This window comes from Microtus pennsylvanicus, chromosome 11 (genome assembly GCF_037038515.1).
Source record: "Microtus pennsylvanicus isolate mMicPen1 chromosome 11, mMicPen1.hap1, whole genome shotgun sequence".
Taxonomy (NCBI): Eukaryota; Metazoa; Chordata; class Mammalia; order Rodentia; family Cricetidae; genus Microtus; species Microtus pennsylvanicus.
Window position 1 is genome coordinate 43175096 of NC_134589.1, and position 27129 is coordinate 43202224.

General features: G+C 45.5%; 4 protein-coding genes and 1 non-coding gene across 6 annotated transcripts in view; 3 read left to right on the forward strand and 2 right to left on the reverse strand.

Annotated features, from left to right (window-relative positions):
- The window catches only part of Bltp2 (bridge-like lipid transfer protein family member 2), a 32962-nt gene extending 19820 nt beyond the window's left edge, over positions 1-13142 (reverse strand). The window contains exons 1-22 of the mRNA XM_075991481.1: positions 12972-13142; positions 12063-12192; positions 11240-11289; positions 10812-10959; positions 10390-10508; positions 10065-10125; positions 9587-9776; positions 8891-9014; positions 8646-8770; positions 8241-8308; positions 7998-8143; positions 7092-7210; positions 6819-6982; positions 6407-6665; positions 5437-5642; positions 2907-3996; positions 1991-2182; positions 1657-1859; positions 1389-1507; positions 1048-1268; positions 221-411; positions 5-104 (exon numbers count right to left, since the gene is read on the reverse strand). Of these exons, the coding sequence (XP_075847596.1) occupies positions 5-104; positions 221-411; positions 1048-1268; positions 1389-1507; positions 1657-1859; positions 1991-2182; positions 2907-3996; positions 5437-5642; positions 6407-6665; positions 6819-6982; positions 7092-7210; positions 7998-8143; positions 8241-8308; positions 8646-8770; positions 8891-9014; positions 9587-9776; positions 10065-10125; positions 10390-10508; positions 10812-10959; positions 11240-11289; positions 12063-12192; positions 12972-13039 (4093 nt within the window). The 5' untranslated portion in view covers positions 13040-13142. The remainder of the gene's footprint in view (positions 1-4; positions 105-220; positions 412-1047; positions 1269-1388; positions 1508-1656; positions 1860-1990; positions 2183-2906; positions 3997-5436; positions 5643-6406; positions 6666-6818; positions 6983-7091; positions 7211-7997; positions 8144-8240; positions 8309-8645; positions 8771-8890; positions 9015-9586; positions 9777-10064; positions 10126-10389; positions 10509-10811; positions 10960-11239; positions 11290-12062; positions 12193-12971) is intronic.
- A 4646-nt stretch (positions 13143-17788) lies between these two features.
- On the reverse strand, positions 17789-25357 carry Sdf2 (stromal cell derived factor 2). Its single transcript, XM_075991491.1, has 3 exons — positions 25155-25357; positions 21375-21571; positions 17789-18436 (listed from the first exon to the last, which is right to left on the reverse strand). Exons 1-3 carry the CDS (start codon positions 25303-25305, stop codon positions 18149-18151), a joined length of 636 nt encoding a protein of 211 aa, XP_075847606.1. The 5' UTR covers positions 25306-25357; the 3' UTR covers positions 17789-18148.
- LOC142859553 (small ribosomal subunit protein eS25-like) lies at positions 18545-19227 on the forward strand. Its single transcript, XM_075989718.1, has 2 exons — positions 18545-18571; positions 18739-19227. The coding sequence occupies exons 1-2, from the start codon at positions 18545-18547 to the stop codon at positions 19153-19155; spliced, it is 444 nt and encodes a 147-aa protein (XP_075845833.1). The 3' UTR covers positions 19156-19227.
- LOC142832006 (U6 spliceosomal RNA) lies at positions 20508-20611 on the forward strand. The gene has a single exon (XR_012907105.1). It is a non-coding gene; the product is annotated as a U6 spliceosomal RNA (small nuclear RNA).
- A 15-nt stretch (positions 25358-25372) lies between the features above and the next one.
- Positions 25373-27129, forward strand: part of Supt6h (SPT6 homolog, histone chaperone and transcription elongation factor) — a 36531-nt gene continuing 34774 nt past the window's right edge. The window contains exon 1 of one of the 2 annotated variants that reach the window (XM_075991489.1): positions 25373-25771. The gene's annotated coding sequence lies outside the window, so the exon portion shown is untranslated. The remainder of the gene's footprint in view (positions 25772-27129) is intronic. The other variant, XM_075991490.1, reaches the window with a different exon arrangement.

Consider the following 27129-nt stretch of genomic DNA (forward strand, 5'->3'; position numbering starts at 1 on the left):
TGACCTTGAGGTATAAGCCGCTGAGTTCCCCGAGCGAAGACGTGGCCCTGACTGCACTCAATCTGGATGCCCCGTTGCTGGGCAAATGAGGCCCAATAATGTACCTGGTATCAAGAACAAAGAACTGAAGAATGGATATCAAAGGGATGAGTCAGTATGTTAGAAAACAAGGAAACTAAGAAAGGGGAACCCAGCTAAATGTTAGAGGTCAGAGTCTAACCTGTAGCTGGGGAAAGAGTGCAGTACAGGAAAGCTGTTTGTAGTGTTGGCCAAGTTTCTTCTTGCTGGGCTTCAAGTTATTAAAGAGTTTCCCTCTACAGATAGGCCTTGTTACGCTAGTCCAAGTTGCCCAGAAATTTTGCATCCAACGCAGGGTACTACTATACAGCAGAATTCGGGGCTGGGATATTGCTGCAAAAGAAAGGATAGGCATATCCAAGCTGTGGTTGAAACAGAGGTGAGGAAGTACTTTTCCAGCTTCAAGTTTTAGAGATCAGAAAACACAAACAGCCTCCTCACATCAGTATCCCAGCACCTCTTCTTTCAAGGTCTACGCTCTTTCTTTCACCTATGGCTATGGTGTAAATGTTTGTGTTTGTCCCCCTCCCCGACTCTAAACACCAAGGTGATAGAACTGATGAGGAAAACTGACTGGTATCGAGGACAGAGACCTTCTGAATGATACTAACGACAAAGGGTGGTCTGGGTCAGCTGACAGCTGGGTCAAGAGACCCAAAGGACTTTACTGCTCTTTCTACCATTTGAGGACATAGCAAGAAGGCACTGCCATAAGAGGAATGGACCTTCACCATACACTGATGCTGACAGCACTTCTATCTTTAACTTCCCAGACTACACAACTTTGAGACTATCCATTACTCTTAAGCAACATAATTTACGGTTTTAATAGCGATCCCCAAAGGCACTGATCCTCCTACAAACAAAAGGCACAACCTAAATTCTGCTCTATCCTTCTATCCTTTTTTCAATCGAAAGTAGTCAGTATCCCAAGCCCATCCTCCCCATTGTCCCAGGCCCAAGTCTCACTCCCACTATGGCGAGTCAAATCCATCTTGATGGAGAGATTGAGGTTCTCAGAGCGGAAGGCCCGGTAGGAGTCATGGAGCTGGCCCAAGGGTACCTCAGGCAGGAACTCTGGGGCCCTCAGAGTGACACTGTGATGATCATGAGGGTTCCCATGGCACAGCCACTGCAGGTCCAGTGTCATGCAGAGGTCAGGCAGGTGAAGGAAGCAGCAGTCGTCATACCTGCCTCACAACGGAGCCCCAGCCCTCAGTGACTTGGTCTCTTGCTTCCCTTGGTTCTTCCCCTCTCCCTCCACCCTGACTCCCCCACCTAGTTAAGGCCCCACTCTTCACTCCACTCACTTAGAGGCTGTTCTTACGTTGACATCCAGGTCCCCTTTGAACACAAACTGACCAGGTTTCCAATGAAAAGAAAGGTGGTTCCATTCCCAGTGCATGTTTTCAGTTGTATTGTATGGATCCTGTAACGACCCCCCATCCCAAAGAACAAAGTGAGCTGTGGTTAAGCGAACTGCCTCCCAAACCAGGACCTTTCTCTCTGTGCCCCGCATGCTGCACAGGCCACAACTACACTATCCTAATAAGGAAATGACTCCGTGGAGCCCCTCACCTCAGTGGCTAGCTGATGCAGGTTTGCTTGTTCAATATCCATATGCCAGTCCCCATGGAACAGAAGACGACTCTTATCCCACCAGGGCAAAGGTGGGCTGGGGTCAGCTGAGGGCTTGGTCAAGAGGTCCATACATTGACCAATCAGTGTCCAGGCTGGATCCCAGCATGGGCCCCAGACCACTGTATACTGGAAGATTTCCGCTAGGGTAGAGGAGGAATACAGGCTTCAGCTTGCTACAAAACAGCTCTCTGTTCCTCCTTTGCTCCAAAGCTTATCTTCCATCAGAGGCCCGCAAATACCCCTCAGCCAAACCACTGCCTCCTTTACTCACAGTGGAAGTCATGGTAGAACTTGAGTGGGGGCATGTTCCTCTCTACTGCCACGTTACCCCAGGGAAGCCCCAAATGCAGGATTTGACGTCGACGGGAGCAAGGCTGGCCACTCTGCTCAGTGCCCGCAAGTCGACCCATGAGCCGCCAGTCCCGGATCTCAAACAGGTACCGTGGATAGTCTCTGATCCGAACTATTATTAGAAAGCAGATACACACTGATTATTCACTTTCACGTTTTTTCCTCTTATTGTTCTTTTTGCCCATCTATAATTAATTAAGAGAACAAGCGCTGGCAATTAAGAAACAAAGCTAAGGGGCTGGAGAGATGGCTCAGAGGTTAAGAGCACCAACTACTCTTTTCCAGAGGTCCTGAGTTCAATTCCCAGCAACTACATGATGGCTCACACCCATCTGTAAATGAGACCTGGTGCGCAGAACATTGTATACACAATAGATAAATCTTTTTTTTTTTTGGTTTTTCGAGACAAGGTTTCTCTGTGGTTTTGGAGCCTGTCCTGGAACTAGCTCTTGTAGACCAGGCTGGTCTCGAACTCACAGAGATCCGCCTGCCTCTGCCTCCCGAGTGCTGGGATTAAAGGTGTGAGCCACCACCGCCCGGCACAATAAATAAATCTTAAAAAAGAAGCAGCAGCAAACCTAAGACCTAGAGACCATGAAGCAGAGGTGAGAGGCAGAGAGAGCATGAAATTCAAGAGCCACAATAACCTTAAAGATGGCTGTGCTCATGGCCCTATGATGTCAGCTGAAGAGTTTCAGGGTGAAAATTAGGATCAAAGAAAGGGAAGCAGAGCCCACCCACCCCAATCCAACTACAATTTCCTATACAATCTAGCTCTTTGTAATCACTCAGAGGGCTTCCTAGCACACACAGGACAAACACCAGGGTCCACTCACCCAGAAAAGTTTTGACACTGCACTTGAGCATACGACACCACTGAATGACAAGGTCTATTCCTTCAGCAGGAAAAGGGCTGCCAGGGTCAAGCTCTCGAACCTGCTCTATCACACGTTCAGGTCCATGGAAGGATGAATCTGCCAGAGCTACCAGCTCTAGCCCTGCCAGGCTCCAAGTGAGCAGTGCACGGCGCATGGGCGTGTTGCCATAGAGACGACGAGAGCGCTGGATGTAGATTTCAATGTTTTTGCGTTCCAAAGAGGCATAGAGCTCCTCAATTTTTCGAGCTGGCAACAATTCCCCATGCTGCTTCCGCAGGGCAGCCACTTTGGCATCCAGCAATTGCAGCCTTTTGGCGCTCTCCTTACTTTCATCTTTCATCAGTTCATAGTTATCATGAAGCTTCACCTCAAAGACATCATCCAGGAAAACCCAAGAAAAGTGCTGAACCTTTAGGAGTAGATCAGGTGGGAGTGGGGCAGGGCCTGGAGAAGCCCAAGCATGTGTCCCTCGATGTAGCCCCTTCAGCCATTTCTGAACTCCCACAGCCTCATCCAAAGTTCGAGAGAAGTCATACTGATAAGGAAACTCCACTGAGACTGATCCAAGAGAAAAGAGCCAAACCCGATTCCGGAGGGTCTGCAGTACAGGGAAGGGGTTCCTGTGGAGGATCATCTCTTCCAGCTCGGGTAGTAGCTGCACCTCCACCTCTTTAAAGTTGAATATGCTATTGCCATCAAAGCCAGCAGCCAACTCTGGGCAGTAAGCCTGCAGTGAGCCTCCATGCCGATTCAGTGACACGTTCTCTGCAGCCAGGGTAATGAACTTGTCCTCAGCAACGAAAGCTGTCAGTTTGGCTGTGCTCACCTCCAGGGTCAGGTTTAGCCGCCTTGGTGGGGATGGCTCGGGGAGATGGTCTTCTGGCTCAGAACCGGACTGTGGAGTCTCTAGTTCATGGGATTGAACAATCTCAGGAAAGACAGTAGCTCGTAACAAGTCTCGGCATTGTAGAGTGGACAAGACATGCTGGTACAGGTACATGTGATCTGGGGGGCTCCAGAGTAAAGTCAGTCCCGCACCACACTGAACCTTTAGGGTGTAAGAAAACAATCTGTCAATCACTATGTCTCTGAACAACAGAAGTAACAGGGATTATTACACATGCCTACCTGGTTCAAGAATTATATCCAACCCCAAGCCGTTCCTAAGAAATCACATTAATTACTGCCTTGCTTGGTTCCTGTTAGTACTAAGATGGTATTAAGAGTTGCCATTTATTCTCATACTTATGAGCACTTAGACTTTTGATCTTTCTTCACTAGATGCTAAAACGCTTTGGAAGTAGGGTCATATGTTTTTCTTTGGTTACTTACCATACTACATCTAATATACACAGACACTTGTCTTTGTTTCCATTCATCGAACACTGTCTAGAAACAAGTGCCACTTGAAATATTTCATCGACAGATTGAATGACTTGATTCCTAAAACACAGTGTAAAAGTACTGGCCACACAGATTTTGTGTTTTGTTATTTTTTAAAGCTGGTGGCTCATGTGTTTTATTCACATTTTTCTAAGATTTATTTATTTATTATGTATATAGTGTTCTGCCTGCATGTGTGCCTACAGATCAGAAGAAGTTGGCCACGCAGTTTAACACAGCAACTGACTTATGAATGTATGTCCTTGTCATCCTGAAAGACAAAGTCAGTTCTGATAGCTCAAGGGATAGAGAAATTGAAATATCAAAGACACAGACGTTCTCTTAGGTTCAGTCTCTGAAAAGCAACCTCCTCAGTTTCCAAGGCAAGTGAGCGCAATGCCTCTCTCCTCCCAGGAAGACCCCATTCCCACCTGATACTCTATGGAGAAAGACACTGGAAAGCTTCCATCTTCAGAACCCTACTAGCCTTCTAAAGAACTGAGTGTTTCCATAAAACAGTAAGTGCTCTTAGTCACTGAGCCATCTCTCCAGCCCCACTAAGTTTTTGTTACAAGGTCCCTCTGTGTAGCCAGTACTTTTACACATGAGGTCTGTGAGCTTTCATGATTCATCTGTCTCCATCCTTCAATGCTAGGGCTTAGGCCTGGCTTTTATATGGGTACTAAGAATTTGAATTCAAGTCTTCTATGATGTACAGCAAGCACTCTTATCTGCTGAACCAATTCCCAATTTTTCAAAAGTCCACTATTTTTTATATATACACCTTGAAATAATTATAATAAAATGATGTAGCTGGTATCTCCTTTAAAATAACACCAGAGCTTGGGGTAGGGAGGCTAAAATGAGTATGGCTACAACATGATAGTCACAAATGTAATTACTGCAGCTGGAAATACTGAAGTTCAAATAGTCTCCCTGTATTTTGCATGTATTTTTAATAATGTAGCAAAACATTTAAATTGCAAAGAAAGGAAAGATGCACACCAGCTGCCACTTTCTCTGAGTTTCACAACATGAATCACAAAGACTGAAGAAGGTTTTAAGGGGTAGGAAGACCACATCTGGCCTGAGCCCCAAGCATTACCTCTAGGGAACGGACGCTGCTGTGGTAGGTGAGGGAGAGCATGGAGAGGCCGAGCACTGGCGTGGGGATGTCAGGTGCCTTGCAGCAGGGCTGCATCTTCTCTGTGACTGACTTCACAAGTGCAAGCACGAGCCCTTGAATCCCCACAGTGGAGGTCTCAGCACTGCCCAAGACAGTCAGTGTGTCCAGTCGGACCTCCGAAGCACCTGACAGAGAAACCAAGACAACCTGCATCCCAAGTTCTGAAATGACAACCTGTCCTTCCTTTCTCCTCCCTTTACTGTCTTTAGTCCCCATGCTTCCTTTAAATGATTCCTAATATTTTAGGGAAACTTTAGATGTGGCAAATCCAAGTTTTCCATTGTCAAGAAATTACCCGTTTATCATTTACTCCCCAGAACTACATACAAGAAAATAAAAAGAGGGGCTGGAGAGATGGCTCAATGGTTAAGAGCACTAGCTGTTCTTCCAGAGGTCCTGAGTTCAATTCCCAGCAACCACATGATGGCTCACAACCATCTGTAATGAGATCTGGTGCCCTCTTCTGACCTACAGATGTACATGCAGGCAGAACACTGAGTACATAATAAATAAATAAATCTTTAAAAAAAAAATATGTAGGAGCCAGATACACCTAGAATCTTTTGTTAGGTTGAACTGGAGGGTACCCTGGACTATTTAACAAGATCATGTCTCAAGAAAAAAAAAATCAAAGAAACCCTACTTTGGTCTCATTCTCTTGACCACATCGAGGCTAAATTCTCTCCATCTCTGTCTTTTTAATACTTCCCAGCAATAGCTACTAAGCAGCAGCACAAAGCCTGTTATTCAAACCTTTCTAACGTGTCATGCCTCTAACATGGAAACTTTCCAGATAAACGGCTTCCTTAAATGAGAAGAAGCTGACTGAGCCAGTATAATCTGCTGAGTTTACATGAGGCCTACTCAGCCAACTTCCTGTTCCACTTACCAACCAGTGCAGAAAGAGTGAACAGGTTCATGTCTTCCACCTTCAGGTCCACCTTCCAGAGTAAGGTCACAGATTCCCCAAGTGAAGATTTCCTAGATACAGCTGACTTTTCAGATTGTGGAATCAGTAAGGATAGTATTCGAGACAGACACTGGGCACAGATGTCTGATATTTCTACCTGAAGTCCTCGAATAGTACAGTCAAGAAAGAGAGTATTGGATTGGGTGCTGGACAAACCCAGGGGCTGGTTGTAGCTACCCTAGAAAAGACAGGAAACCTACTGAAACCATGCAGATGCACAGTTAGAATACCTTGGTGTGCATCGCCCACACCAAGAGCACGATCAGCACTCAGAAGCATGTCAGGGGGAGGGAGCTCTGTGGGCCCCTATTTACCACACACGCCCACCTACCTGTAGTGTGAAGGAGTCCAAGACAAGTGCTTCACCCCAAACATGCATATTAGGTGGATGTGGTGCCCTCTGAATGTGGGACTCACTGCCTACTCGCCAGCAGAGGTGATCCACAGTTAGGACAGCCCGCTGATGGATACTCTGTGGTCGAAGGTGCTGGTAATCTGAAACAGGTGGTAAAAAAGATAGTCCATTAAGCTACCACAGAAAGGAAATAGGCAGAGTTGTAACCAAAGAGCAAATCCTTGTTCCCTTCCCATCTCTGAGCCTTACCCAGGGAGATGGAATTGAACCCCAAAGCAAAAGGTGGTGTGTCTCCAAGCTGAATGGAAATACTGACATTGGAGACAGAGGTGCTGAAGATAATGGGAGCCAGGATCTGAGGGAAGGTTCTACACAGGGATAAGAACAACATCACAATAATTGCAGCTTCTTATCAATGAAGAGAATGCTCAAAGTTGCTGACAATTAGATTTTGTTGTGAATTTTAGGACTGGCAACAACTAGAAAGTAAAAGGCTAAGTTTGTCAGATTGCTACTCCTCCCATTGGTAATCCGAAGGAACCCCAGAAAAACATGAAGTTAAACAAGATGAAATTCACATTCATAGTCAAATATAGTCAATATCAGCAACATTGCATGATTCACCCTAATAACAAGATCACATACAAATCACTTCCTCTGTGCAGAACAATGTCAAGACTACACAAACAGAACGGTCCTGTATATCTGACACCACCCCTTGCAATCCAAGGCAGATGAGACACTGTTTATCACTTTAGTCCACTTCAAGAAATGTTTGTCTTATATAAATAAGGCACTGTGCTGGGCAATCAGAATGAAAACATAAAAATAACATTCTCTTACCAACAAAGGGTATAATCCCACAGGGAAGATATATAAAACAGGTTTGCTTCTGAAACTAAGATTTAAGGAACTCAGACAATCCAATATGTATTTAACACAAGATACCACTTTGGATAAAAAGAATCTACGTAATAAGAAGGTGACTTAAAATTCACCTTTTTTGCAGGGCAATGGTGACACATGTCTTTAATCCCAGAACAAGGGAGGTAAAGGCAGGAGGTTCTTTGTGAGTGAGGCCAAACTGGTCTTCAGAGTGAGAACAGCCAAGGCTACACAGCAAAACCCTGTCTTAAAAAGCCAAAAACAACTCACCGTTTTTTCCTTTGTTTAAGATCAGGTAAGCTAGCCCCTTGGGTCTCCAATGCTAACATAAGCAGCCAGTGAGAGAATTCCTGGTGTCGGTAATGAATGATACATGTGTTCAAAACAAGAGAAGCTGAGAGGTCAATGGTAGTTACCTGGAAATAAGAAGACCCCAAGGTTTTACTCCCATAATTCATAACACAACAATGTGGAGAGAGCAGAGAAAGATTCTTAGTAGTATGAGTAGCACACCTGAACATTAACTTTGAGGGAGTTGAGGCAGACAATCCGCTGGCGACTCTGGGACAGCAGCAACCCATCTGTAAGAAGCGAAAGGCAAGGAGATGAATAAACTGTCACCAAAACTGTAAGGTAGGGGTTATTTTCTCTCACTATGGTCCCTCCTTCCCTCCCCAATTACAGTGATATTAAACTATGGAATCATGCAAGGATTAACAGAGAATGCTGGTCCTCCCTTCTCTTAAAAACAGAAACCCTAGCCGGGCGATGGTGGCACACGCCTTTAATCCCAGCACTCGGGAGGCAGAGGCAGGCGGATCTCTGTGAGTTCCAGGACAGGCTCCAAAGCCACAGAGAAACCCTGTCTCGAAAAACCAAAAAAAAAAAAAAAAAAAAAACAGAAACCCTTCCAAGAACCTTCTAGTAGGAGTTCAGTGCTCATCTGTGCCATATCATAGTTGGCCGTGAAGCTTCGAAGGGGCAACTGATCCTCATCACGGTGGTACAGGAAATGCAGCAGCTTCAGTGTCCAAGTCAGGTGCCTGGACCAGAGATACAGTCCACATCAGAGAAACCTGGAATGCCATCCCTCCCTCCTTCCTCTCCGCAGACAACGTACATTATCCCCCCCCCCCCCCACCTCGTCACAGATGAGACCTCACCTCTTCTGACTATTCATAGACAACACCACACTTGTGTTCTCCATCTTCACCTTGACTTGGTCTGGCAGCTGCTGGAGAAGGTATAGGCCAGGCAGAGTTGGTTCAGCAAAGTCCTCTGTCAAATCTGGAAACAGGGATGAGTAAAATACATGAGAACCATCAAACCTTAACACTCTCAAATCCTCTCAGCCCTGACCTCTTTGGTCAAATCCTCACCCATAAAGGCAGATAAAAAGATCAGCTAAGCAAATACCTAAGAGGACACAAGGTCAATAACATCACAGACCTGGGTACTTTCTTCCCCAGACTCTAAAAGCATAAACAGTCTGGGGAATAATGGAAAGAATATGAACTTGAGTGTCAAATAACTGACATTCATTTTTACTAACTATAAAACCTCAGCCAGGTTACCTAGCTAACTGTTCTTGGGCTGTTTCCTTATTTGTAAAATGCAGAAAATGCAGTGAAAGTGTACATAAAACACACAGTACAGGTATAACTCATGGCAAGTAACCATGGAATGTTAGTTTTTTGACTCAACAAGGAAATGCTTTATTTCCTCTACCTACCTATGAATCAAAGGTCATGGTGTCTGATGACTCACACCTGAACAATTGGTGAAAACACTGTTTTTTCTACTTGCAAAATAATCCCCGAGGATAAGGTAGGCAGGAAACTCAAAGACTGGAACTTTACCTGAACAAGAAACAGACTTGGATTTCTGGCCTGGGGTCTGACACAGTAGTTGACTATGAAAGAGACCTTCATGGAGCTCAGCATGGAGCGTCCATACATCCATAGTGATAGCCCTCAGGTGCCAACTGCTGATGTCCACCTGTAGACACAGGTCCAGGGCCAGTGACAGTTCTACCAGGCATGTATCCTCCTGTGTAGGGAGTTTTGAAGTTTTAGGTCAAATTGGAATGGTCTGAAGCGAGTGTGGTGATACACACCAATAATCCTAGTACTCAAAGAGACTGAGATAAGAGGCTCACCATGAGTTCTAATCCAGCCTGGGCTACATACCAGGCCAGCCAAAGCTATACATGACAAAACAGTCTCCCCGAAACAAACAGAGCTATGTGGTTAGAGAATCCAGAACACAAACATACTCAACTCTTTTATATCTTATGGTCAAGAAGAAATGAAATATCAGAGTGACCATGACACTCACCAGCTGACCACTCTTCAAGATTTTGCTATTGATCTTTGATAGGTTCACCTGACAGATTAGACTGGGAAAGAAAAAAAACCCATTTAGTCCAAGGGTGGTGGCTCTTCAATCCCAGCACGTAAACAGCAAAGGCAGGGAAGTTTCTGTGAGTTCAAGGACAGCCTAGTCTACATAAGGAGTTCTAAGACACCCAGGACTGTACGTTCAGACTGTCTCACAGGCACAAAATAAAAACCTCTTGACCCCTTTCCTCACGAGAGCTTAATTATCTCTCATCCATCTGTTGGCAAGGACACTACCAGACCCTCTTCTCCCCACCACTTACCCTTTCCCATCACTGTCCAAAAGAAATCTGCTTTTGCTGATCTGGATGTGCCACAAGGACTCGGAGGTGGCCACCTTAAGAACCATGATGTTTATGGCATCGACATGAATGGAGAATAGCTGAAGGAACGGGACAAGCAGTATTACTGTAAGGGCGTCATTCCTCCTTTCCCCCAAATGGTCCAAAGCCAACCAACCATCCCTGGAATACAGCTGAGAAGAGAGGAGCAGGGCCAGAGAGATGGCTCACCTCTCCTGAGAACTCAGGTTCAAATCCCAAAGCCCACACAGCAGCCCACAACTATAACTCCACCTCCACAGGATCCAACACTATCTGCTAGCCTATTCAATCACTACACAGGCATGAACATACACAAAATAATAAAAATGCTTAATTTTTAAAAAGAATCATAGTAGACTCACTTGGCAGAAGATCTTCAACAAGGATGGGCTAAGGGACAGCTCCTTCTGCTCCACCTCCGTGTTCTGAGAGAATGGAGCAGACAAGCTAGAAACCTTCTGGAGGTCTGTTCTGATGCGTACTTCTCCAAAGCACAATGCCACATAGTGTCTGCCCAGAAGAGAAGCCTCATTATCATTGGTTCCACCCCTTTCCGAGCAGTCTCTCCTCCCTCACATCCCTCCAGTCCCTGTATAGCTTAAATAACAGAGGAAATCTCCAGCTGTTTTCAGTGTGCCTCACAAAACAGCACTTGGACTAATAGGAGACTCCAGCAAGAACCTCCCTCCCACCTTGACTAAGATGTCTCTGCAGAAGAATTTCACTGATAAAGCTCAACCTCAAAAATGTTCCCCAAGGGCAGAAAGGAGTAAGGACGTGTGGCACTCACGGCAGATCATAGCTAAGGAGTTTTCTGGAAATCCACAAGTTGTCAATTTCCTAAAACAATATGAAAGAAAGCTGTGTATGTTGGCCACTAGGAAGGCAATGATGGGTAGCTTTACAAAGCAGAAAAGGGCCTGAGTCACAGGAGAGGAAGTTCTATCGGCCCTCCCACTAACTATACCCAGTGGCTTTCACTGATGTCTCTGACCAGCACTGGGTATCTTGCTCATCATGACGATGCCAGTTGAATTTGCTTAGTAGTTCTCTTTTATGGGTAAGCTGCCACCCTATTTCCTCTCTTAATCAGAACAGTAAGTTTGCTGTTTCCTGTTATCTTTCTCCTGTTTCTTCTGAACCCTGGGCTCTCTGTACCATTTTATTTTGTTTGGTGCTAGATACTAAACAGGATCCAGTTTATGCCGGCCAGGCTCTACCACTGAACCACTCCAGCTCCAGCTCCTTTTAATTTTGAGGCAAGCCCTCACTAAGTTGTCCAGGCAGGCCTTGAACTTAGAATCCTCTTGCCTCAGCCTCTTGAATAGCAAGGATTTCAGGCGTCCACTTCCATTTCTGGCCCTTAAAACAACTAGCATCAATTGCATCAATCCTCCAAGTAGCTCCTAGGATCCTCTTAAGAAAGAAATAACAATGGTGGAGTTAACTAGGAAAACTAGCTGTGAAGGAGGCTAAAGTTTGAAATTTAATTAGATCCACCACTTGCCCCCCCCCAACAACACCAAAACACACACACACACACACACACACACACACACACACGCACACGCACACACGCACACGCGCGCGCACGCGTCATTCCCAGAACTCACCACCGTATGCTGGTGCTGCTGAAACTTAAGACTGACATTTTGGATCCAGAAAAATCGGAATGAGCCAATCTTTAGTTCTGCCTGCAACTTCCGCTGACACCACCTGGTGGCCAACCGGACCACAAGCCACCTGGATAAAAATCAGTTTAATTTTAAGACCCTCTTTCCTATTTGGTTCTAGAAAATCCTTGCAAATAGGTGATATCCTGAAGCCGGATTTTTCTTGGGAACTTTCCGATTTTCCTAAAGCACTTCTCTGTCACATACTTTTAGCCACAATAATTAGGGCCACGGATCCCTAAATTCAAACGAAACCAGACAAACTAAACTCACCCTACAAGACAGGAAACTAAATAAATAAATAAATAAATAAAAATCCTCAAATCTTTAGGAACCCAAAGTAAAAAGAGGTCCTCAAAAGCGGTCAAAGTGAAGAAACACGTCATCACAGACTCCCTAGAGGGTCTTTCTCCGCGTCCCCACCCTGCCGACGTTTGCAAAAAGGCAGAGGTCACACTCGGGACAACTCAAATAACCGCTTTTCCCTAGACAGCCAGTCCTCCTGACCTCTCTCCAGGGCGGGGCTGCAGGTGCCCTTCGCAATCTGGGAAGAGGACGTTGGGGCGAAAGGAGCAGAAAAGGAGACCACCGAGGGAGGCCCCTTCCTCACACACACCTACTCAGCTCCTGGCCTCTGCAGAGCTCCGGGCCCCGCCCGATGCCTCTGCGCCCCCTCTCCCGATGCCCTCACCTCGCCTTCCGTCACCGCAGTCTGGGCTGAGCGCCCCTTCCCGCTCCCAGCCCCCCACCCCCACCTCGCCTACTGCTCCCGACCAGCCCGCGCCTCCTCCAAACCCTCTTCCTCGTCCGGTCACCCGACCACCACCGTTGTGGCTGGAAGTCCCTCACCGGCCTAGGAAGAGTGCGCTAAGCGCAACCAGCAGCAAGACCAACAGCGCGGAGAGAAGTAGAGGCATTTAGGTCCGGGTCCGGCCCGGCCTGGCCCCGACCCCCGCCATGCCGGGCCCCGACGCCGGAACCGCACAGTGCCGCGGCGGGCCTCTGCCGCGCACGCACACGCAGGGCGAGGAAGCCTTGGTGCGCGCGCGCACCCCCGCCCCGGCCGCTCGCCGACCAGCCGGATTTCTCCCTCCGCGCCCCGCCCCGCGCACGCAAGCACCGAGGGCCGACCCGCGGCTTGCGCGGAGTGGAGGCGTGGCTCCGGAGAGGGTGGGCGGGGCGGACCGCGGACGCGCTGGCTTGAGCGCCGCGCCCAGGGCTCAGCCTGAGCGGCCCACAGTGGACCTCGCTCAGGGCTGGGCAGAGGTCGGGAGTCGGCCGGTGACCAGGGTGGCACGTTTCCGCCTCGTGTAGTTAAGGCAGTTAAGAGCCCGCCTGGCTTCTTAGAACCTGTTGGGGAAGCTGGCTAAAGTTATGTGTCCCTAGGTCAGACGTGATCCTGTCTGCAAAAAATTGAAGAGGAAACCAAGAGGTAATTGACGACAGACCTCAGATATCACCTCATCCCACGGGGAAACGAATGGAGGAGTCTACTTCATTCACTGACTGAATACTTTTCTAGCCACGTTAGTTTTAACACGCTGGTCGCAAGGAGCCATTCTGTACAATTTAGTTTTAGGTTTGTGCAATGATCACCAAGAATTGGACCTGGAGCAGGGTGGAATATAGCAGAAGTAGTGAATATTGTTCTGTGCTTCACGAAATAGCTGGGGAGCAATTTTAATTACGTGAAATAGAGAATTCAAGGTCAAATCATGTCTGAATTGTTTTCTTCGTTGTAAAATGAAGGAAGTAGATAAGGTCTGTTCTGATTATTCTCATGAGTCAGTGTCTGAATACTGGCTCACTAATACAGTACAAGATAAAGAAATCCTGATGGTTCCCAGGTATTATGGAATATTTGTGTTCTTGGCTCTCGGGTCCTAACCTCCATACAGTCCTTCGGGGATTTACTCAGAATTTCTCTTTTGGTCTCTTTAGATAACAACTTCAGGGCCTAAAAGATGACTCAACAGATAAAAACACTTGCTGGCAGGCCTGAGGACTTGAGTTCCATCCGCAAAACCCACATGATGGAAAGAAGGCAATAACTCCCTCAAATCACCCTCTGACCTCCACACACCTGCAGCCTTCCGCTCAAGAGTGGTCAAGGCTCAGGGATGCTCCAAGAACTCTGCCAAGACACGGAGGGGTGCATCACAACACATCTTCCTACTCGATTCATCTTTTGGGGGTCTCTGCAAACCCCAGAGCCAGCAGAGTGGCAACAATCCAAATGAGACAAGAAAAATCCAGTTCAACGTGACTCAGGAACTGGTGTTGGTACACACTTCTAGAGTCTGGAGTCTGGCACCGGACAGTTTATTTTAGGCATATTTAAGCACAGCATGATTTTGGAAGGAAGTTTTCTGATGGTAATTAACTCAATCCTGTGTGTGCAATTAAACTTAAAACATGTTTACATTGAAACTCGTAAGTACATAAGGCCTCTTTAAGATGCATTCTCTAGCCGGGCGATGGTGGCGCACGCCTTTAATCCCAGCACTTGGGAAGCAGAGGCAGGCGGATCTCTGTGAGTTCGAGACGAGCCTGGTCTACAGAGCTAGTTCCAGGACAGGCTCCAAAGCCACAGAGAAACCCTGTCTCGAAAAAAAAAAAAAGATGCATTCTCTTCACTGAGATGGTGTTCAATATAAGGGTGTAGGAAGAATGATGAAAGTTAACATAAAATTGTGGGAATCCAGAGTGGCCTGGTCCTACAGGTAGCACAGAGGTCACTAGGCTATTGTAAAGGACATGGGATGGGTTCTGTTGAGGTCTATCTAGGGAAGAAAGGTCCATGTGGCCTACAGATAGCACAGATCACCAGGCTTTTAATGACTTCCCAGATTTCTGGGTGGAAAACAGGTGTATGTCCCCTCTGCTAAGGAGACAACGCTGCCTGTTTAAACATTCAGGTTTCCCTAGTGCTTATCTCTGAGCACAAGGACCTGTGCTCTCTACACAACTATTCAAGACGTTCACTCAGCTAAAATAGCTATTGATTTTGTCTTCTCCCACAAGTGTTTACTTCTACCCAATTTCCACCTGAAATGTTGTCATTACTTTTTTTTTTTTTTTGGTTTTTCGAGACAGGGTTTCTCTGTGGTTTTGGAGTCTGTCCTGGAACTAGCTCTTGTAGACCAGGCTGGTCTCGAACTCACAGAGATCCGCCTGCCTCTGCCTCCCTAGTGCTGGGATTAAAGGCGTGCGCCACCAACGCCCGGCTCATTACTTTTTTTTTAAACTTTTTTTTTTCCCGAGACAGGGTTTCTCTGTAGCTTTGGGGCCAGTCCTGGAACTAGCTCTTGTAGACCAGGCTGACCTCAAACTCACAGAGATCCGCCTGCCTCTGCCTCCCGAATGCTGGGATTTAAAATGTGTGCCACCACCACCAACACCGCCCGCCCTTTTTTTAAAAAACTTTTTAAGATAAGGTCTCAACTCAATATGAAGCCCTGGCTGGCCAAGAACTTGATATGTAAACCAGACTGACTTCAGACTTGTAGTGATCCTCGTCCCACTGCCTCCTGAGTGCTGGAATTACAGTTGCATACCACCATGACCCCTTTATTTATTTTTAAATATTTATTTATTTATGTATACAATATTCTGTGTGTATGCCTGCAGGCCAGAAGAGGGCACCAAACCTCATTCCAGATGGTTGTGAGCCACCATGTGGTTGCTGGGAATTGAACTCAGGACCTTTGGAAGACGAGGCAGTGCTCTTAACCACTGAGCCATCTCTCCAGCCAGACCCCTTTATTTTTAAGACAAGGTTGTTCTATGCAGCTCAAACTGGCCTGGAACTCATAATCCTCCAGTCTCAGCCACCTAAGTACTAGGGTTACCTATGAAATAGCTGATCAATTTCACCTACCAAAATGTCACCCCAAGAATTTAAGAGATTAATAAAGGAAACTTTTTTAAAAAAATATTTTATTTATTTATTATATATACAACATTCTGCCTCCATGTATGCCTGCAGGCTAGGAGAGGGCACCGGATCTCATTACAGATGGTTGTGAGCCACCATGTGGTTGCTGGGAATTGAACTTAGGTCCTCTGGAAGAACAGTCTGTGCTCTTAACTGCTGAGCCATCTCTCCATCCCTGGAAACTTTCTTTAATAATAGCCAGAGCGCCAGACTTGAGCAATAATTCTTTTTTTCTTTTTGGTTTTTTGAAACAGGGTTTCTCTATGTAACTATCGTGGCTGTCCTGGAACTTGCTTTGTAGAGCAGGATGGCCTCGAACTCACAGAAATCCGCCTGCCTCTGCCTCCCAAGTGATGGGATTAATACTGGGATTAAAAGCGTGTGTCATCACTGCCCGGCAAAACTAAGTAAATCTGGGGCTGGAGAGATGGCTCAGCGTGCTCTTCTAAAGGACCCGAGTTCGATTCCCAGCAACCACATGGTGGCTCACAACCATCTGTAATGATGTATGGTGTCCTCTTCTAGCCTGCAGGTATATATGTAAACAGAATATTGTATCCATAATAAATAAATATTTTTAAAAAACTAAATAAATCTTTAAAACACAGAGAGATTGAGTATCACAAGTACCACGGTTTTCCAGGTTTCCACTGACCAAGTTTTGCATAGGCTTTGTATCCATAGGAAACTCTCAGACATGATTCACATATGGCAACAAAAGGTATCTCTAACACAAAGGATGGATTAAGGCTGGGTGCTACTCCAGAGCTAGGCGAGGTCTGGTCAGGCCAGCACTACATTCTGTAACAGTTCTCTGTGTAGCACTGGCTGTCCTGGGACACACTCTGTAGACCAGGCTGCCTCAAACTCACCTGCCTCTCTGCCTTCCAAGTGCTGGGATTAAAGGCGTGCACCATCACACACCTGGCAAATTTATCATTTTTACTTTCTCCTTCATGAAGAGATAATCAAATAATCAAAGTGGCAAAAATAGAGTAGAGCAAGGAGAGCAGGGGAAGAAATGTAATTCTAATTCTTGGTTTGTGAGAACCACAACTTCTTTGTAAGAGAAATTTCTTATTTTTTAATTATTTATTTATTATGTATAAAGTATTCTTCCTGCAGGCCAGAAGAGGGCACCAGCTCTCATTACAGATGGTTGTAAACTACCATGTGGTTGCTGAGATTTGAACTTAGGACCTTTGGAAGAGGTTCAGCCAGAAGTTTCTTACTCCTAACATCATGGGCCATATCTAACACAGCACTGATAATCCGTGGGAAGCAGATGCAGGTGTATTTGTGAGTTCAAGATCAGCCTGGTCTACAAGAGCTAGTTCCAGGACAGCTAGGACTGTTACACAGAGAAACCCTGTCTTGAAAACAAAACAACAAAACAAAACCAAAAAAAAAAGGCAACACATCTTTGCATCATTAAACAAATATTTCACAGCATAAACAAACGTACATCTTGAACTATTATTCCACAATACATAATAGATCCAGAGGAGGATGTCATTGGCTATATATTATGCAGAACTCTGAAGGCCTTACTCAATAAAGATGAGCTGGAGAAGAACCGAAGGAGCAAAGAGAAAAGGCTTATATGCAAATAAACCTCTAAAATGGCCCACAGTGAAGACTCCCAGCATTCTGAAAGTCTTAGGACTTGGGGATTTAGCAGGCAGATAGATCCGGAAATAGCTCACCTAATAAATGACCACACAATGACTACAATTCTTTTATTTTTTTTTATTTATCATTTTGGAAAAAGAAAACTAGGGGAAAACCAGACAAGTCAGCAATCCATGATGTCAGAGGAGTAAAATCCCCAGCTAGGAGGGAAATTCCTCAGCTTCCTCTTATCAACATGAACGAAAGGATCTCTACCCTCATGAACAGGTCCTTTCTTAAGAACTGACCAAACTGGGGAGAGCGACCAATTCAAGTGTGAAGGCTGCAGGCCCAAACGCAGCCCCTGCTTCCTACAGTGCCCCTTCATCTCAGGGAGCCTGGAGCAGGGCTCCATGGGCAAAGCAGCAACAGACGTCTACAAACACTGTGTGGTGACAGTGGCACAGAGGATTTAGAGTCACAGCTCTGCATGATGAACCTCTGCCTTCAACAATTCACTGGGCTTCATGAAGATGCCTTCCATGGCCTTCCAGTAGTTGTTCTGACTTGGCTGGGCCATACCATGTACCTCCTTTTGTCCACTTATGGGTCGGCCATATTGTTCTCCCGTGACAGACAGGAGAACTTCGGTGGAAGAATGTTTGAATCTCACTTCACCGTCTCTCACCCAGTAAGGTCCATTACAGAGCACTGTCCAGTCATCCAGATAGTCACCTTCACCTTCCTCGCCAAAGGCACTCACTTCCTGAAAGACAGAAAGTGGTAACATTAACACATCTGACAGTCAGCTCTGGAGAGCACACCCACAGCCCTAACATTGAGGAAGTAGAGATAGCAAGGTCAGGAGTTCAAGATGATCCAGCTACATAAGAAATTTAAGGCTAGCCTAGGTTATAAGAGACTATACCCTGTTGCCAAGTAAATAAGCTGCGATCTTTCTCAAGGCTTTCACCATGAGGAAAATGTTAGATTTCAAAGGTGGGGCATGACTCAATAAGAAAAAAAATAAAATTAAAAAAATAAGTCCTTTTATCCCCGACATCTTAGGGAGGCTGCAGTGGTCGTCGCCACTCTCCGAACTTCATCACGCCGCCCAAGGATGACAAGAAGAAGAAAGATGCCAGAAAGTCGGCCAAAAAAGACAAAGACCCAGTAAATCAGTCCGGTGGCAAGGCCAAAAAGAAGAAGTGGTCCAAAGGCAAAGTTCGGGACAAGCTCAACAATCTAGTCCTCTTTGACAAGGCTACATACGACAAACTCTGTAAGGAAGTTCCCAACTATAAACTTATTACTCCAGCCGTGGTCTCTGAGAGACTGAAGATTCGCGGTTCCTTGGCCAGGGCAGCTCTTCAGGAGCTCCTTAGTAAAGGGCTTATCAAGCTGGTTTCAAAGCACAGAGCCCAAGTAATTTACACCAGAAACACAAAGGGTGGAGATGCCCCAGCTGCTGATGAAGATGCATGAACAGATTCAATCAGCTGTACATTTGAAAAAATAAAACTTTATTAAATCAAATAAATAAATAAATAAAAATAAGCCAGGCAGTAGCAATACATGCTTTTAATCCCAGCATGCGGGAGGCAGAGGCAGGCAGATCTCTGTGAGTTTGAAGCCAACCTGGTCTACAAGAGCTAGTTCTAGCATAGGCTCCAAAGCCACAGAGAAACCCTGTCTCCAAAAACCAAAATAATAATAATAAAAAATTACAATAAAAAACTGAAAACAAACTGTGACTGTTGTTGAACAAATTTGGATTTTCTTTTTTGTTGCTGTTTGATTTTGTTTGTTTTTTGTTTGCTTGTTTTTGATACAGGGTTTCTCTGTGTAGCCCTGGCTGAACTGGAACTCACTCTGTGGTCTAGGTTAGTCTCAAACTCAAATTATCCTGCCTCTGCCTCCCAAGTGTTGGGATTAAAGGTATGCATCACCATATCCAGTCTGTTGAACAAATTTTTAAAATAAAAGTGTAGCACATTTGCTTCATTAAGTTACAGGGGGAAACTAGGGTAGATGGTCTACAAATGCAAAGTGAGGTCCCAGAGAAACCAGCCAATGAACACTCTGATACCAAACTTTGGCCTCCTCCCAGACAGTGAATAAATCCTGTTGAGTTAAAAAGGAAAGTCAAAAGAAGGACCAGAGAGATGGCTTGGTAGGGAAGGTACTCATTGCTTAAGTTTGGTCTCTGGGATCCACATAGTAGAAGGAGAAAACCAACTCCTCCTGCAAGTTGTCCTCTAACCTCAGCAGGCTTGCACCTGTGCTCGCGCACACACAGCATACACACCAACCTCAATAAAAAAAAATCTGTGTTTGGAGTAAGGGGTCAGAGGATCAATGGAGTCACTGAGGAGGGCCTGAAAGCACGAGATTTCAAAAAGCAGCATAGAAATGGAGCTTGAGAGATGGCTTGGTGGTATCTTTTTCTTTTTTTATGTATAAGTGCTCTGTCTGCATATGTGCCTGCAGGCCAGAAGAGGGCACCAGATTCCATTATAGATGGTTGTAAGCTGTCATGTGGGTGCTGGGAATTGAACTCAGGATCTCTGAAGAGCAGCCCGTGCTCTAACCTCTGAGCCATCTCTACAGCCATGCAAGACCCTTTATTATAAGTTTGGAAACAATAGCTTTACTGTAATATTCATCAAAACTTAATGGTATGCTAATGTATACCTTTCCTCCCTATTCTGTGCTTTGGTCTAGATGTAAAGTCTCCACTCTGAACAGAAACAATTTTCTTCACACTTATGAGACAGAGTCATTTCTCCAAGTCTGCAGAAAAGAGAACATCTATACCTAGACAGCAAAGGGTTAATGTGCTCATTTAAGCAGCACAGATACTAAAATTGGAATGATACAGAGATCAGCATGGCCTCTGTTCAAGGAGGACACACAAGTTTGTGAAATGTCTCATATTTAGGAAGGAGGGAAGGAAGAAAGTAAGAAAAGAAAGAAGGAATTAAGAACCAAGAGATCACGCCGGGCGGTGGTGGCGCACGCCTTTAATCCCAGCACTCGGGAGGCAGAGGCAGGCGGATCTCTGTGAGTTCGAGACCAGCCTGGTCTACAAGAGCTAGTTCCAGGACAGGCTCGAAAGCCACAGAGAAACCCTGTCTCGAAAAACCAAAAAAAAAAAAAAAAAAAAAAAAAAGAACCAAGAGATCAAACAAGTCAACTGGGCAAGACAGAGCAGATGTGATGGCTATTCTTGGTTGTCAATTTGAATATAAGTGGAATGAACTATAATCCAGAAATGGACGGCACACCTGTGATCCGGATCTTGAGGCAAAAAGACAACAAGCCTTTAATCCAGACCTTGAGGCTGGAAGGCACACCTTTTATCTGGACTACCTCTTCTGCAGGAAACACATATAAGGGCAATGGAAAAAAGAAGGGTTTGTTCATCATCTGCTTGCCCTTGCTCCGTCAAGACATCCATTCGTTCTTTGGGATCCCAGAAGACCAGCTGAGACAGCCAACCTCATGGGACTGAGCAGCCACTAGATTCTTGGACTTCCCATCCATAACTAGCTATTGTTGGACTGCAGCGTGTAAGTCACTCCAATAAATTTCCATAGACAGATAGACAGACCGACAGACAGACAGATATTCATTCCATAAGTTCTGTGACTCTAGAGAATCCTGACATATACAGCAGGAATAATCCATTGCATGCCCCTCACCTGGTTTCCAGAAAGAGGTGACGTGAAATGGTGGCTGTGGAGGTTTCGACCAGTGTTGATGTGTGTCAGTCGGATGGGCTGGCCACATTTGATAGGGGTTCCCCTTTCACACACTGTGGCTGTCTTCCCCCGTATTCTCCAATAACTATTGCTGTCATCCACAGAGGTTACACCTGTCACTGATTGCTGCCCACTACCTGCAAGCAAACAAACAAAAGGCAGAGAAGAAAGGCAGTTGGAGAGATGCCTGATACCTGGTTCTGAAGAGCCATTTTCAATGCAGTGGGAGACAGCAAGGACCCATCCATTGTTAGGTAAAGCTTCTACCAAGGTTGCATTCATTTTTTCAAAAAATAAATTTTTATTTTTATTTTATTTTTATTGGTGTTTTGCCTGTGTGTATGTCTGTATGAGGCTGTCGGGTCCCCTGGAACTGGAGTCACAGACAGTTGTAGCTGCCATGTGGGTGCTGGGAATTTAACCTGGGTCCCCTGGAAGAACAGTCAGTGCTCTTAACCACTGAGCCATTTCTCCAGCCCACCTGCATTGTTTTTAAGAAAACCTACATCATACCTTCAGTTATATCCTCCCTAGATACTAAGGATATTGAAATTTCACTTTTTTTTTTTTTTTGGTTTTTCGAGACAGGGTTTCTCTGTGGTTTTGGAGCCTGTCCTGGAACTAGCTCTTGTAGACCAGGCTGGTCTCGAACTCAAAATTTCACTCTTAAAACACTGGCTATTGTGGAACAGCAGCCAGGATGGTAGGGAAGAAGATCATGCTGCACTGGTTGACTACAGAATGAGACCTGTCCTGTGAGAGGGCCGTTTGTCAAATCTTCACTGCCTCTGTAAGGCCTTGGACAGCATATGAATTTGATCCTCTGAGACTGTTATGAGTTCAGCAAAATCAAGAGACAGGATGCTAAATAGCCAGAGTATAAAGAAAAACAGGTTCTAGGTCTGCTGTTGTGTTCGGAAAGCTTGGTATCCACCATTATGAAAAGGCTACTCTCTAAAGATACTGACACTGCTTGGAACCCACTTGTCCTCCTGTTGGAGGTCTTAGGGTTGGGAGGACAGTTATTCATTTTACTTTTGTGAATTTTGCCTGCCTGTATGTCTGTCTGTGCATGCTTATGCCCACAGAGGTCAGAAGAGGGAGCCAGATAGCCTGGGACTAGAGTTAAGTTAACCATGTGGATGCAAGGAACTGAACCTGGATTCTTTGTAAGAACAAGTACTCTTAACCACTGAGCCATCTCTCCAGCACTGTTCGCTACATTTTAATCGTCTCTTTAATTTTTCACTTTTTTTTTCAACTCAACTTCCTCTGGAGACCTCCTTATTCTTTGGGAGTAGCTAGAATTCTATCTGGCCTTAATCTGTTCCTGAACACTTAGGGGTCCAGATAAAGTAATTCAAGAAACATTTACTGTAACTGTAATTTTTCAGATTGAGCTCATCCTGAGCAATTTGATCTATTCATGTAGCTTCAATCACTATCTGGACAAGAATGTTGTATCTAGGCAGTAAAATGGCTCAGCTGGTAAAGACTGACAATCTGAATTCAATCCCTAAGACTCACAAGATAGAAGGAGAGAACAATGCTTTTCTCTGCCTTCCACATTTGCACTGTGGCAAGCGTGCATCCAAACACACACACACACACACACACACACACACACACACACACACTGGAGAAATGTAATTTAAAAATAAAGCCTTTAATCTCAGCACTCAGGAGGCAGAGGCAGGTGCTGTGTGTTCGAGGACAGTCTGGTCTACATATTGAGTTCCTGGTAGCAGGGCAACCAGAGCTAGATAGACACTGTCTCAAAAAACAACGAAGCTTTTACAGAATATTGTACCTAACTCTGCATCAGATTCCTCTAAGGTTCAGACTGAGCATGGTGTCAAAATCTGACTACCCATAAGGACTACCGGGAGAGATTTGAAGTCTACGAGGCCTCTTTCTAACTCCATTTTAATTTAGTAGATCCAAAACAGGAAACAGATTAAATTAAAATGTAATACGCCTGGCGTATAGGTAGGTGTTTCCTGAATCAAGTGGCTAGGAATATAAAGATATCCCAATGATGACTGTGCACTCCCGGCACTAAACTGGTCAGACAGGTTCTTAGAGGTGGGAACCACAGACCAACACAAAAGGGTGAGTTCCTCTCTTAGCGAACAGCATCCACCATCATCAGTCATTCAAATTACCTTGAATACATCTCATGTTAAATCTCATGACTTTTTGTTGTTGTTGTTGTTTTTTGTTTTTGGAGACAGGGTTTCTCTGTAGCTTTTGGAGCCTGTCCTGGAACTAGCTCTTGTAGACAAGTCTGGTCTCGAACTCACAGAGATCCACCTGCCTCTGCCTCCCGAGTGCTGGGATTAAAAGCATGCGCCACCACCACCCAGCCGAATCTCATGACTTTTATCCTCCTCCCCCACCAAGAACCTAGAGTCTTTAGAATACTTGGCAAATAATATAACATTAAGCTATTTAGCCAGCTTTTGAGCTTTTTTTTTTTTAAAAAAAATGTATTTATCACATATACCTGTATTTGTGCCTGCGTGCCAGAAGAGGGCACCAAATCTCATTATGGATGGTTGTAAGCCACCATGTGATCCAGGGAATTGAACTTAAGACCTCTGAAAAGGAATCAGTGTTATTAACTCTCCATCGCTCCAGTCCCTGCTTTTGAACTTCTTTTGTGTTGTTTCGAGATAGCTCTCCCTATGTAATCCAGGCTGATCTTTAAGTCACAACGCTTCCACTTGAGCCTTCTGAGTGCTAGGATAACAGATATCGGCCACCACGCCTGCCATTAGAACAATACTAGACACAAAAGAAAGAAAGAAAGAGAGAAAGAGAGAAAGAGAGAAAGAGAGAAAGAGAGAAAGAGAGACAGAGAGACAGAGAGACAGACAGAGACAGAGACAGAGAGAAGGAGAGGGAGAGAGAAGAAAAAGACTCTTTAGGGGCTGGAGAGATGGCTCAGAAGTAAAGAGCACTGACTGCTCTTCCAGAAGCCTTGAGTTCAACTCCCAGCAACCACAGGGTGACTCACAACCATCTATATGAGGTCTGGTGCCCTTTTCTGTCCTGCAGGCATACATGCAGGAAAAAACGCTGTATACGTAATAAATAAATCTTAAAAAATATAAATAAATCTATGCTGAATGAATGAATCCACGAATACTTAGCATGAATTGCATATGATAAAAAGCAGACTTTCCTTTGCAATCCCTGCCAAAGCTTAAGTTATTGAGCTAAAAAACAAGTATAAGACCAAGGGTTGTAATCAAAGAGCGAGCTCTTTCAAGTCTAAAACTCAGAGATTCAAGATATGTTGTCAGGCTCTATATGTCTCTCTTCTCCCAGCACAAAATAGTGGCAGCCCATGGATCCTGAAAGATTTTAAACCTGGGCAGATTGGATTAAACCCTGTACCCACCATTCACTAGCTGTAAGGCTTTGAGCAGTACCTCTGAGTCTATTTTTTTTCACCTACTAAAGTAACTTTACTGTCGTTCTCAACACATTATTAGAAACTGACAAGTATACATGTGACACATTTAACGCATAACTCATCAAACAAAAACTAACATTACGACTAAATTCCCTTAGCAACTCGACCGTCCTCGCCAAGCAGCTCCCTAGGGCACCTTTAACTTTCCAAGACCACGCCCTCAGCTCCTGAGGCCCCGCCTCTTCGGGGCTCCCCGGGCCTACGCAGCCCACCCAACCCCGGTTGGTTCCCCTCAGTACCTGACCCATAGCGCACGTCGTGAGAGTGCAGTCGGACATTATGGCGCGTATTGAGTAGCTTCACCACGGAGCCGCAAGTAACGACAGCCAAATCGGACGCTCCCACAGCGCTCCATAAACCACCCAACAACAGAAGCGACAAGACAGCCATCCTAGATCCGAGAGCCCCTAACCAGCCAAGAAAATTTAGCCCTTCCCCGGAACCGGAAGTTAAGGGTGGAACAACGACAAGGAGGAAGTGAAGCCACTCTAACCTGAATCTTTATGGTTCCTCTGTCTCGAGCGGATGGGTGACCTGGGAATCCGCTTTGTTCTGGTTGCTCTGTGGCGGCTGCGTTCGTTTGGTTAGCGTTCGCACGCTCGAGACGAGAGCGCTAGCCACCGGACGGGAAAAGAGAGCACGAAATGGCCCGCCCACCCCCAGTGACAGAGAGCCGGAGGTGACGTACCACGTTTACGTAGCAGCGGCGACGGCGGCGGTGGTGGTAGTGGTGGCGGCAGCGGACGCGGAGGGCCCTTGCGGTGGGTCCGTACTATCCTTTGCCAGTCTCGGTTCGGAGACCCCATTTTCTTCCGTGGGAGCTTAAAGCAGCGGAGAAACAGCGGCCCTTAAGCAGGTAAAGCTCAGCCGGGAGAGCGTTTCTGGTGTGCGCAGCGAGCCGGGCTCCCAGGGCCTAGCCCGGTAAGGGAACAGACATTGGGGTGCCCTGGCCTTTCCTGATCTGCCGGGGCAAAGGGACAGGAAAGCGCAGTGGTTGCTCAACGTCTCCAGGCCTTTCCCCCACGCAGTACCACCTGGAACCTGTGAAGTGGCCTTGTTTGTTGAGTCAACAGACTTTCTGGGATCACATCTTCCCCGCAGCTTCTGGAATCTGGGCCACACGAAAAATTGGGACTAGGAGAGACCTAAGGGTTTCTTACTTGGCATCAGGTGATCAGATTAGTTATTCCGTGCGTTTGGATCCTACCGGACTTAAGATGGTTCAGCCATGAGGCTGGTGTACTGTGCTGAATGTTAGATCTTCTCATATTGTTGAATAATTGAACTTTTTCCCCTTGGATGGCTGAGTCCCTTAACACTTTCGAAAGATGCGAGTTTGTATATAAGTGCCTGAAACCCTCCATCCTGCGTAATTCATTTCCTCGAATGCTTGCGACCTACCGTAAATATCAGAATGGGTTGTTGAATCCGAAATCTGTATTCTTGATTGACATCAGGTACTCAATTTAAATATCTAAGAAAAGCTGTTTCCCTGTGTTACGGAAAGAATTGATGCTTATTTTCTTTTAGGAGGCAGATCTCCTATAATACCGATACGGAAAGTCACTGTAGTATCAAAAGTAGTGGGGTACTTTTTTCCATTTTCCTCTACACACCCCATTTCTGATGATTCCCTTCTTCACAATCCCCCGTTACTTTCATTTATTTTTCTGTGTATGTGTGTGGTTCAATAGTTAATTTAAGGTTACTTACAGGAATGTGAGGGATTATTCAGAGAAACCTCGGCTACAACACTAAAGAAAATGTGCTTCTCCCCCAGCAACCATGAATTGCTCTAGATCCTTAGGATTGGTGGGATCACGTGAGCCCCTCCCCCCCCAGCTACCGTTAACTGCCTACAAATTTTCAGGCCCCTCCCCAGCAAGGGAGTATTATGCTACACTGTGCAGAAGGTGCTGAGTTAAATTAATTTTTCGGGGAAAAAGTTTATTCGACCGTTGAACACTGAAGTTGACAGTTTGTAAGTCTTCGGTCTCTTAATTGCCTCCTGAGTGCTGGGATTAAAGGGCATGTGTCACCACCACCCATCTAATTTTTTTTTAATTCTTGTAGTTTTATAGTTTTCTGCTTATACTAGTTTAACTTTCTTACCTTTCATTGACGCTTTAGTCAATAGCAACCCGACTGACTTCTCTTCTAACTGCTCATCAAAATTGATAGCTTCAACAGTGGCTACAATGTTGCCAAATCCAA